Source organism: Mus caroli, chromosome 14 (genome assembly GCF_900094665.2).
Source record: "Mus caroli chromosome 14, CAROLI_EIJ_v1.1, whole genome shotgun sequence".
NCBI lineage: Eukaryota > Metazoa > Chordata > Mammalia > Rodentia > Muridae > Mus > Mus caroli.
The window spans coordinates 11,006,600-11,019,055 of record NC_034583.1 but is presented as its reverse complement, the minus strand read 5'-3'; the positions used below and the strand labels follow the sequence as shown (position 1 = coordinate 11,019,055).

General features: G+C 39.0%; 1 protein-coding gene across 1 annotated transcript in view; it reads left to right on the top strand.

The window, feature by feature from the left end:
- The window catches only part of Nr1d2 (nuclear receptor subfamily 1 group D member 2), a 28,450-nt gene extending 23,816 nt beyond the window's left edge, over nt 1-4,634 (top strand). Inside the window, exons 7-8 of the mRNA XM_021181827.2 lie at nt 555-765; nt 1,808-4,634. Of these exons, the coding sequence (XP_021037486.1) occupies nt 555-765; nt 1,808-2,004 (408 nt within the window). The 3' untranslated portion in view covers nt 2,005-4,634. The remainder of the gene's footprint in view (nt 1-554; nt 766-1,807) is intronic.
- The last annotated feature ends 7,822 nt before the right edge of the window (nt 4,635-12,456 follow it).

The window sequence follows — 12,456 nt, the reverse complement described above, 5'->3', positions numbered from 1 at the left end:
CCAAGGGGCCTCTCTTCCCAGTGATGGCCAACTAGGCCATCTTCTGATACATATGCAGCTAGAGATATGAGCTCTGGGGGTACTGGTTAGTTCATATTGTTGTTCCACCTATAGGGTTGCAGATCTCTAGCTTCTCCATTGGGGGCCCTGCGTTCCATCTTATAGATGACTGTGAGCATCCACTTCTGTATTTGCCAAACACTGGCACAGCCTCATATGAGACAGCTATAACAGGGTCCCTTCAGCAAAATCTTCCTGGCATATGCAATAGTGTCTGGGTGCTCACTTTAATTTTATACTTTCATTTCTGAATCTTTGTTTATAGAATTTAAGATTCGTTAACATCTTGCCATTTCAAACTGGACTGCTGTTTGATGTTGGGATATTTATTGCTTTCATGGAGAATTTGCCTTAAAGTGTTCTAGATCTAAATTTAGTTTTCTTTTCCATAAAATTTCTTTTATATATAGGATGTTTCTTAACTGACTTCAATAGTTACATCTTAGTTTTCTCAATGAACTTTTTCAAATAAATTTGAATTTTCTGCCTTTCAGGTTTTAATGGTACGATTTGCTTCATTATTTGATGCAAAGGAACGGACTGTCACCTTTCTAAGTGGTAAGAAGTACAGTGTGGATGATCTGCACTCAATGGGAGCAGGGGATCTGCTCAGCTCTATGTTTGAGTTCAGTGAGAAGCTGAATGCCCTCCAGCTCAGTGATGAGGAAATGAGCTTGTTCACAGCAGTTGTTCTGGTATCTGCAGGTAAGCAAGCAGGCTGCTGCAAAATCTGGTTATGCTGACTGATTATTTCATCCTTCTGTTCTTCAGATTCCACATTCTGTTAGAGAAAAGGGTTGCCCATGTAAACCTAGTATGGGGTTACTTGCTCTTTGGATGAGTGACCAGGGTATTTCAGTCCATACATGGTGTTTCCTCACGAGTCACAGTGTTGGTCCCAGTTTCTTGTATTTAGGTTGTAGCAACTTACTCTGGAGGTATGTCATTCAGATAGAAGCCATTATGGTGCAGATTTCTATTCTCAATTGTCAAATTTTATTCATTAGATAGAAGTCAGTCTAGCCCTTTTAAGAGGAGGGGGCACAAGGTATGAATACTAGGATAGGGAATCTACTGTGCATGGGAGTGGAAATGTAGTTTGTATGTGGTAAAGATATCATTTCTGCATTACATTATTTTATCTTGCCAATTAGAAGCAGTTGAAGTTAGCATCAAATTTAAAGAAATAAGAAACTCTGGATTGGAAAGATGGCTCAGCAGTTAAGAGTAATGGCTGATTTTCCAGAGAACTAGGGTTTGATTCCTAGCACCAGTTCCAGAGAATCCCACTTGGTATCAGGCATCCAAGTGGTGCATGGACATACTTGTAAGTAAAACACCCAAACATGTTGGAAGAAAAGAAACCCCAGGTTAGCCATGAACTCTGAGATCTTCCTGCTTCTGTCTCCCAAGATCAAAGTCATGTTCTCCATGCCTAGCTGAGAATCCCCCCCCCCCAAAAAAAAAAAAAAGCAGGGATTTTCTTTGTAGCCTTGGCAGCCATGGAACTTGCTCTGTAGACCAGGCTTGTCTCAAGAGATCCACCTGCCCCTGCCTCCTGAAGGCTGGGATTAAAGGCATGCACTACCGTCCCTGGCTCATTTGTTGTGTTATTGATGTTACTTTAGCTGAGAATTTTTACAGCTTGTATATATTGCTCTATTTCAAATTTGGTAGTGGTCAGTGAGTAAGTAATCATTTATTGCTAATATGTCTTCCCTTCATATTTCTTCTCTGCTTTCATTAGATCGATCTGGAATTGAAAATGTCAACTCAGTGGAGGCTTTGCAGGAAACACTCATCCGTGCACTAAGGACCTTAATAATGAAAAACCATCCAAATGAGGCCTCCATTTTTACAAAATTACTTCTAAAGTTGCCAGATCTTCGATCTTTAAACAACATGCACTCTGAGGAACTCTTGGCCTTTAAAGTTCATCCTTAAGGCCTTTGAACATGAACTGATGCTAATGTACATTTTATGCTGAGATGTTTATTTATATGTGTATACTATATTGTGGAAATAGAAAAGAACTTAGCACCAGGTCCTGGGCTGTCTCTGTAGTCAGTCACCAGTAGCTGTTGGGATAAGAACTCGTTGTCTTGTTAGACATTGGCCCACCCTCCCCTGTAGACCAATCAGCTGTGTTGCACTTAGACTGGAGAAGTTACACTGAATTATAATCACACTGAATGTTAGACTTTTTCATCTGCCAAAGCCAAAATACCATTTGATCTCCCCATGGTATAAATCTAGCGCACATTGCCGATAGAGGAGGACTTAGACATTAACTCTTTGTGCTGGGAATTCTGTTGTACCACAAGACTGAAATGTGGTAAGGGAGACTGAGAGCCAAGAGGTCTTTATGTACTTGGATTTTGCTCTGCCACTGTCAAAGTACGTGGAGGTGGCAGTCTCTGAGTTTTGGAAAATGATAATTGATAGTGTCCCCAATGTTCTGCCTCAAATACTGAAAAATATCCATAAAGCATCTTTACCTCTTGGGAGATAGGCACTATGTAAATAAGGTGAAGTTTTTATTATAATTGCTCATAATAGTATTCTTGTCTTATTTCTAAGCATTTCTGGGAAACTTTGACAGTCCACACCAATTTATTCAGGGTTCCTGCTCAAGTAGGGTACCCTACTGATAAACACATATTCCAGGTTTATGGACACCTCAAATAGTATGTGTACATAGTATGTATGTGAATATAATTATATATAAAAATCTTACTTCACAATATTTTAAACTGTGAAGAACTTTATCATACAATAAAACTTAAACAAGAGGTGTCAAGGACCCAAATTAGGTGCATTTTACCTGTTGCTGCTGATGTATAACCATTGCTTTACAATGTTTAGATGGTAGAATACTGAAGTTAATGCTCTTATTTTTGTTTAAGCAACATTTAATGTAAAAGTGTGAAGAGCAGTCAAATCCGGATTTTAGAAAAAAATGTATTTTAGGATGCATCTTTGATACAATCTGCAGTTGAAGGTAATAGATGTTTCAGTGTTTCAGCTTTCTACCTTGTGCTATTAGTAGAGGTGGTATTGCTGCCTCTTACCTGCTTCAGGTGGATGGCAGATTTGGATTCTGTATGGAGGATGTTTTGTTTAGGAAAACTTTGTGACCTGTTGGCATGTTTGTGCCAAGTCCACTTTTCTTTCTTTCCCTAAATAATACTACAGGGATTTTGTCAATTTAGATTTAATATAATTTGAGAAACCTTTTAGTAAGTGACCTACCTACAGGCTTAGAGATCATGGTAGGAAAGATAGCCAAAGTTAAAGATTCATGAATAATACCCCTGTGCCCCCCAAAGTAGCAATTCATTGTATTTTGGGGGTAAAATTACTTTCTGTGTAATGCTAGATTATGTGAAATTGTAACAACATTAAGAGCCTGCTTTACTACTTAAAGCCTGTTACTTTTATGACATTTAATCAGAATGCCTTATTTTGTAGTTTTAACTTGTTGCTACAGGATTTGAACTTCTGTGGTACAGTTAGGAGAGCTTGAGAAAGATAAACTCCTGTTGTCAAAGAGGAAAGTGATGGTGTGTCTGTCATTCAGTAGGGACCATAACTGCTGCTTATGTTCAGTGGGTATGGCTTTCATGGGCTATACAGCTAGGTTTTGTGAATTCTTTACATGATAGCATTATTCTTTTATTTTTTTTCCTAGGATAAAAAAATGCATAGTTTTCTTCTATGAGGGATAGAGAACTTTTTTGAAGTAATACTATGCTGATTCTTTATTTTTGCCTTTTACATAAGTGTCTTTATAACATGTATCTTTAGAGCAGTTAAGTCTTTGGAAATATGTAACCAGAACTGTTAGTATTGCTTGTGATGCTTTAGTTAGGGTTAGTATATACGTGTATACACCGAAATACAAGCATGTAGATTTGCATTTTGTCTCGTAAAATTTTATTTCAATAAATTCTTCCTGAAGCAATGGGAAACAAAATCCATAGTTCATATGCCACATGTAGTATTTCTGTATTTGAAAGTAGCCCAAAGATGAGCATTCTAATTCTAAAATGAAACCAGCAGCCTCATATAAGCACATTCTTTGGTTGAGTCATGGTCTAACAGTTAATAAATGACATCAGCCAGATAGAGAACTTCTGAGTCAGTGGGATACTGTTGATAATTAACAATGTACTGTATGAATTAAGTGACATGTTAACCCTGACTTTATGCTTCAAGGTTAAAATATGGGCATTATCTCATCAGACTTATGGGCATTATGTTAACAAGATGAACCATTTTTTCCTGTGCTTTTAGTATGAAATGAGAGAATTCCAGCTTCTAGAGAGTGAACACTGAGGGAAAGGAGAGACATCGTAGGATAAAGTTTGTTCTCCTGGTAATGGTTAATTGCAGATAAAAAAATTTGAAGGGTGTTTCAGTAGATTAGTATATAGATTTCATATCTACATTGTAAGAAATTACCATTGTGATTGGGTCAGAATTGATGTGTGTTATGTAAACATTGCAAAGCAAAGCTGTGAGAGGAGCTCTGATAGATGTATCTTTTTGCAATATAAAGTTTGCTCAATGTATGAGTTTATTGTTTTGTTCTCTGTTCCCCTAGTAGACTGAATCCCTACCGAATCCCTCAGGGCCGCCCCTAACACTGCAACAGAACATTCCCTTCTAGCCTCCCTTCTCTGAATTGTCACTGTGTCCCAGCCCTCAGCTTGGGTGGACACCCCCTACTCGACTACAGGCCACACCTGCTAGAAGACCAGGTATTCTGCTCTTAGACCTTCTCTGCTCTCTGTGTTTCCCTAGCAAACTCAGTCCCTCAGGCTCATCCCAACCCAACTACAGCCTCCCTTCCCTGTTCACACCTCCTGTGGATCTCAAAGAACATCCCCTTCTGACCTCTCTAAAATTAAAATTCAACCTGTCCGTGTAAAAACAGTAACAGCCAGGACAAAATGTTTCCAGAGTCCAGCTATCTTACCACAGCAGAACCTTGCTGAAGTGCAAGAAAAAAACCTTAAAACCACGGCATGAAGATAATAGAGGTCCTTAAAGAGGAATAAATCTCTTAAATCTAGGAAAGCACAGTTGGATGACGTGAATAAGTTCCTTAAAGCCAGGAGAAAACAACAGTTGAAGGAAATAAAACTGTTCAAGATCCGTAAATGGAAACAGAATAAAGAACAGAATTCTGGAAATGGAAAAATTCAGAATTCGAACAGGAACTACAAAGGCAAGCTTCAACTGAATACAAAAGATGGAAGAGAATCTTGGGCATTGAAAATGTAATAGAAAAAAAGTTGATACTTCAAAGAAAATGTTAAATCTAAAGATTTCCTGACATGTTACATCCAGGGAGTCTGGGACACTGAAAAGACCAAATCTATGAGTAATAGTAATAGAATGAGAATTCCAGCTCAAAGGCCCAGAAAATATTTTCAATAAAATCATAGAAATTTCCCTAGACAGAAGAAAATGCCCTCCAAGGTACAAGAAACATACAGAACACCAAATAGGTTGGACAAGAAAAGACCATATAATAAAACACTAAATGTACAGGACCAAGAATATTAAAAGCTGTAAGAGAGAAAGATCAAATAACATACAAAGGAACACCTATTAGAAGTAAACCCGACTCATCAACAGAGACTAAAAACCAGAAGGATCTGGACAGGTGTGCTGAAGACTCTTATGAGACCATAGATGTCAGACCAGACTGCTATGCCCAACAAAACTAATAGGTCACTACAGATGGAAAAAGTAAGATTTCATAGTTAAACCAAATTTAATATCTTCAAATCCAGCACTACAGAGGGTGCTGGAAGGAGAACTCCAAGGAGGTTAATTATGCTCATGAAAATACAGGAAATAATTTCACACCAGCAAAACCAAAAGAATGGAAGCATACACACACCACCACCACCACCAAAACATGTCATTGGTTATTGATGGACTAACAGAATGGATGTGAAGACAGGATTTATTCTGCTGCATCTAAGAAACATACCTCAACATCAAGCATAAACGTTACCTCAGGGTAAAGGGTTGGGAAAAGATTTTCCAAACAAGCTGGTTTAGCCACTTTAATATCTAACAAAATAGACTTCAAACCAAAACTAGTCAGAAGAGATGGGGGAAAGATTACATATTCATTAGAGGAAAAATCCACCAGATATTTAAGTTTTTTTTTTTTAAACCTTTTATATGTTCTTTGTGAGTTTCCCATCATGTGCCCCAATTCCACTCATCTTCCTGTCCCTCATCTCTTGTAGCCTTTCCCAAAAGAAAGAAACAGTGAAAACCAACCCCCACCCCCAATCTAGCTATTGGTGTCACACAGTATACCCTTTTGCTCAAACAGCTTTACTTGAAAATGCTCATTGCATTGAGCCATTGGTTGGTTCAAAGCCTCTAGCTTCTACTACACTATCAATACTGGATCCTCACTGAGATTCAACTTCTATATCCTATTATTGCCCTGTGTCATGGAGATCTCCAGGAGCAGATCTTTCATGAGCTCCAGTAGTTGATAGATGAAGTAGATGTTGGAGTGGGCCTATCAAAGCTCTGGATTTGGTGCTGTGTGGTAGATGAGTTAGCCTGTCAGCTCTCCACTTATGCTCCCAGGGCCAACTCTCCAGTTCTGCCCTGGCAGTCAGTGGGACTAGCTCACCCTAATGCCATAGCCAGTGAGGAGAGGGCCAGATTGGTGAAGGCAGGGATAGTTCTTCAGGGCTGGCTCACTTCACCCTGCCCCTCAACCAGGGCCTGCACTAATGCACTGTCCAGGCATCACGTGGGTCTGAGTGTTGTAGTGAGGGATGGGGCTAGCTCTCCAACACTGCTCAGATGAGGGGTGAGGCCAGCACTCCCACCTGCCACAGGTGGGAGGGGCAGGGGGCATCTCTCTTGTGCCCACACTACCATACAGCCAATGAGGGGCACAGCCAGCTATCCTGTGCTCATGCCCTCTGGGGCAACTCAGCTGGATCCTCCCCCCAACCCCCAAACACACCAGGACCAACTCTACTGTGCTGACTGTGCTCTACTATACATGACTCACTCTCTCCAATATTAAATATCTCAGTCCTTGGACATCAACATGGCCCTAGGTGGCAGCCTAGACCAGGGACGTCTGCTTGGCCTCTAGAGGTAACATGGGTCATGGATGTGGACATAGGCCTCCCACTGCTGCAGGGCTATAGACCTCCATGGCAGCATGGACCATGACCTCACCATGGCCTCAGGTGGCAGGGTTCTGTTATACCCTTGCTTGTGTCTTCTTTCTTCATTGTGCATACAACATTCTGATTCTCTTTTTCTCTTATCTCTTCACCACTTACTTTCTCATCTTAGTGTTTCTAGGACCTCTGGGTATTTTCTACCCTGCCCATGCTGAGTAGCAGTGGATGGGGGTAGTCTGAGCAAGCTGTGTGTGGGTCTAACATTTCAGTTCTTAACATCTATGCTTCAAACATAAGGGCACACACTTTTGTAAAGGAAACATTACTACAGCTTAAATCACACATTGACCCTCCTCTATTTCAATATCCCACTGTCACCAATGGACAGGTCATCCTGACAAAAACTAAACAGAAATACTAGAGCTAACATGTTACAAATCAAATGGACTTAACATATTTACATAACATTCCACTATGGACAAAAATGAATATACCTTCTCCGCACCTCATGGAGCTTTCTCCTAAATTGGCAACATACTAGGACACAAAGCAAGTTTCAGCAGGTACAAGAAAATTGAAATAATATTCTGCAATCTATCAGACTACCACAGGTTAAAGCTGGATATCATCAGCAACAAAAACAAAAGGCTTACAAACTCATGGAAACTGAATAACTTCTTCTTGAGTGAAAAATGGGGCAAGACAAAAATAACGAATTAGAATTCAGAAATAGAATTTAGTGAAAAGGAGCAAACAGCATACCAAAACTTATAGGGCACAATGAAATTGGTGCTAAGCATCAAGTTCATAGCACTAAGTGCCTACATAAAAAAAAAAAAAAAAAAAAAAAAAAGATCTCATACTAGCTACTTAGTAGCACAGCTTAAAAGCTGTAGAACAAAAGAAGTGCACTCAAGAGGAGTAGACCACAAGAAATAAACTGAGGGCTGAGATAAATAGAAACAGAACTACACAAAGAATCAATGAAACAAAGAACTAAAATAGAAACAGAGAACTACACAAAGAATCAATGAAACAAAGAACTAATTCGTTGAGAAAATCAACAAGATAGATAAACCCCTATCTAAGCTAAAAGAGGGGGAGAGAATATCCAATTAACAGAATCAGAAAAGAAAAAGGGGGGCAAAACAACAGACAATGAGGAAATTCAGAGAATTGCAAGAGCATACTTTAAAATTTTGTGCTTCACAAAATTGGAAAGTCTAAAAGAAATGGAACATTTTCTTGTTAGATACCACTTACAAAAATTAAATCAAGGTCAGACAAAGATTTTAAATAGACCTGTAATCCCTAGTGAAACAGAAGCAGTCATTAGATGTCTCACAACAACAACAACAACAACAACAACAACAACAACAACAACACCCCAAAAAGCCTAGGGCTAGATAGTTTTAGCACAGAATTCTTCTAGACTTTTAAAGAAGAGTTAATGCCAATACTCTTCAAATTATTTCAGAAAATGGAAACAAAGGGAACATTGCCCATTTTATTTTATAAGGCTACAGTCAACCTGATACCCAAACCACATAAAGAATCAACAAAGACAAATAATTACAGACCAATTTTCCTTATGAACCTAGATGCAAGAATACTCAATAAAATACTTACAAAATGAATCTAAGAACACATCAAAAACATTATCCTCCATGATCAGGTAGACCTCATCCCAGAGATACAGGGGTGGTTCAATATCTGAAAATCAGTAGATGTAATATACCATATAAACAAACAGAAAGAAAACATATAACTCATTAAATGCAGAAAAGGCCTTTGACAAAATATGTCACACCATCATAAAAGTCCTGGAGAGATTAGGGACACAAGGAACATACATCCAAGTAATGAAGACAGTATACAGCAAGCTCACAATGAACATCAACTTAAGTGGAGAGAAACTCAAAGCAATTCCACTAAAATCAGGATCAAGACAAGGTTGTCCACTCTCATACCTACTCAAAACAGTACTTTAAGGCTTAGTTGGAGCAATACAACAACTGAAGGAGATCAAGGGGATACACATTGGAAAGGAAGAAGTCAAAGTAACTTTTTGCAGATGCTATGTGTTATGGTTTGTATATGCTCAGCTCAGGGAATGGCACTATTAGAAGGTGTAGCCCTGTTGGAATAAGTGCGGCCTTGTTGGAGTAGGTGTGTCACTGTGGGTGTGGGCTTTAAAACCCTCATCCTAGCTGCCTGGAAGCCAGTATCCTGCTGGCAGCCTTCAGATGAAGATGTAGAACTCTCATCTGCTCCATGTCTACCTGGATGCTGCCATGTTCCCGCCTTGATTATAAACTGAACCTCTGAACCTGTAAGCCAGCCCCAATTAAATGTTGTCCTTATAAGAGTTGCCTTGGTCATGGTCTGTTCACAGAAGTAAAACCCTAACTAAGACAATATGTTAGTATACTTAAGTGAACCTAAAAGTGCCACTGGGAAACTCCTACAGCCAATAAACATTTTCAGTAAAGTGGATGAATACAAGATTAACTCAAAAAATTCTTAGCTCTCCTATATACAAGTGACAAAAATGGACTGAGAAGAAATAAGGGAAACAAACACCTTTCTCAATAGCCTCAAATAATATATTTTGGGATAACTTTAACTATGCAAGTGAAAGACTTGTATAACAAAAACAATTTCTTTGGAGAAAGGAATTGAAGATGCCAGAAAATAGAAAGACCTCTCATGATCATGGACTGGTAGAATTAAGAATAAAACTGTCCATCCTACTTGCAACTTTCAGACTCAATGCAATCAACATCAAAATTATATCACAATTTTTTAGAGTCCTTGAAAGGACAATTATAAACTTTATATGGAAAAACAAAAAACTCAGGATAGCTAAAACAATCCTAAACAGAGCTACGATAATAAAAACAGGTATATTGATTAATAAAGAAGATAAATCGACAAATGGAATTGAATTGAAGACCCAGACATAAGCCCACACACCTATGGGCACTTGATTTTTTTTTTTTTTTTTTATAAAGAAGCCGGAAATACACACTGGAAAAGATAGCATCTTCAACAAAAAGTGCTGGTCAAATTGGATGTCTGCATGTAGAACACTGCAAATAGATCCATACTTAACACCCTACACAAAACTCAAGTACAAATGGATCAAAGGCCTCAGTGTAAAACCAGATTCTTTGAATTTGCTAGAAGAGAAATTAGGGAATATTCTTGAACTCACTGTATATGATACTACTCTCTTATCAGAACATCAGTAGTGCAGACACTAAGATCAACAACTAATAAATGGGACCTCATGAAACTGAGAAGTCATGAAGTGACAGCCTACAGAATGTGAAGAGATTTTTACTGACTCTGCAACTGATAGAGGACTAATATCCAAAACATATAAAGAACTCAAGAGATTAGATACTACGCCCCCCCCCAAGTCACCACAAAACACAAAACAACAACAACAACAAAACCCAAAAGCCAAAAATCTGGGGTATAAACAGAGAATTCTTAAAAGAGGGATCTCAAATAGCTGCGTTATACTTAAAGAAATGTTCAACATCCCTAGCCACCAGGGAAATGCAAATCCAAAACTTCTAGATTCTATCTTACACCTATTAGAATGACTAAGAGACAGTTCACACAGGTGAGGTTGTGGAGTAGGGGGACATTCTTCCATTGCTGGTGGGAGTGCAAACTTGTTCAGCCACTATGGAAATCAATATGGTGGTTCCTCAGAAAATTGGGAAGACCCAGCTATACAACTCTTGGGCCTATACCCAAATGATGCTCAACCCTACCATAACAACACTTGCTCAACTATGCAAATTGAAGCTTTACTCATAATAGCTCACAGGGTCTGTTGGATCTCCAAACAGCTCAGGATAATGCTAGGACAGAGAGTTAATTTCCACGAGGACAGCATGGTGGGAGGAGTAGGTGGTTTTTGCTGAGGAACATCCAAACAGTTAATTGAACATGAAAAGGTGGAGCCGGTGCCTGCATGGAACCTTCATCCTTATGTTCTAGTCTCTTTGTTGTGGGAAGGTACTTTGTAGGCTATGGAAAGAGAAACGTGGACACCAACCCAGCCATAAAAATCTTTGACGTATAATCTGTCCAGGCTATAGGGTGTGCTGGGGCAATGGTGGTGCAGAACTTGCCAAAGTGGCCAACCAATGTCTTATTTAACTCCAGAAGAGGAAGCCCATGCTGGATACTGCTTAGATGGCCAAGAAATGGAGACTGGATAGCCCAGAGACTTGGGGGTAGAACTAAATTCAACTGGTCAAACACCAAACCAAACCAAACCAATCCCCTCAAACCCAATGAAATGATTGTTAATGATATTTGTGGTCTTGTTCAGTTGTCATCAGAGAGACTTCCCCCAGCAGCAGATGGGAACAGAATTGCAGACACACAACCAGACATTACATGTAGAGAGTATAATGGCAGTCTCCATCAGGTACCTCCTCTCTGAGTTTAGGGAACCCTGAAGAAGTGAAGGCAGAAAGATTGTAGAAAAGATGGAGCACATGGATAAAATCCTTATGTTCCTGAGAACTGATGTGCACATGGGAGGGGAGGGTTAATCAATATTATGTCTGACCAACAATGGGGTTTGATGTCTCCTTATATATGATGTTTTTGTAAGCCATTTCAATTTATTTATTTATTTATTTATTTATTTATTTATTTATTTATTTATTTATTTAGAACAGTATCTCACCCCATCCTGGCCTTAAAATATGTTATAGATCTGAGGCTACCCTTCCACTGCTGATTGTCTTATTCTGGGATTACAAGTGTGTGCTACCATGTCTGGCCATAACATCTATGTCATAGATCCTTCTGTCCCTGAACATCCCTGGATCACCTATTTTAACCTCTGAGTTGGCTTCTTTCTTTGAAGGAAGACTTTGCTATTTAAGGGATTTCTCTAAGTACTGTTGCTAGTTTCATCATGTTAAATCAGTAGTCATCACTTGGTCTGCAAAGATTGTCCTAGGAGGCAGTGAGAGAGGAAGGTGAAGTGCTTCAGCAAGACTTCTCCCTAAAGCGGGTGAGTGATGTGGCCTTTGCAGCTATGACAACATCTCTCTTTCTTTCTCTCTCTCTTCTTTCTCTCTCTCTTCTTTCTTTCTTTCTTTCTTTCTTTCTTTCTTTCTTTCTTTCTTTCTTTCTTTCTTTCTTTCTTTCTTTCTTTCTTTCTTCCTTCCTTCCT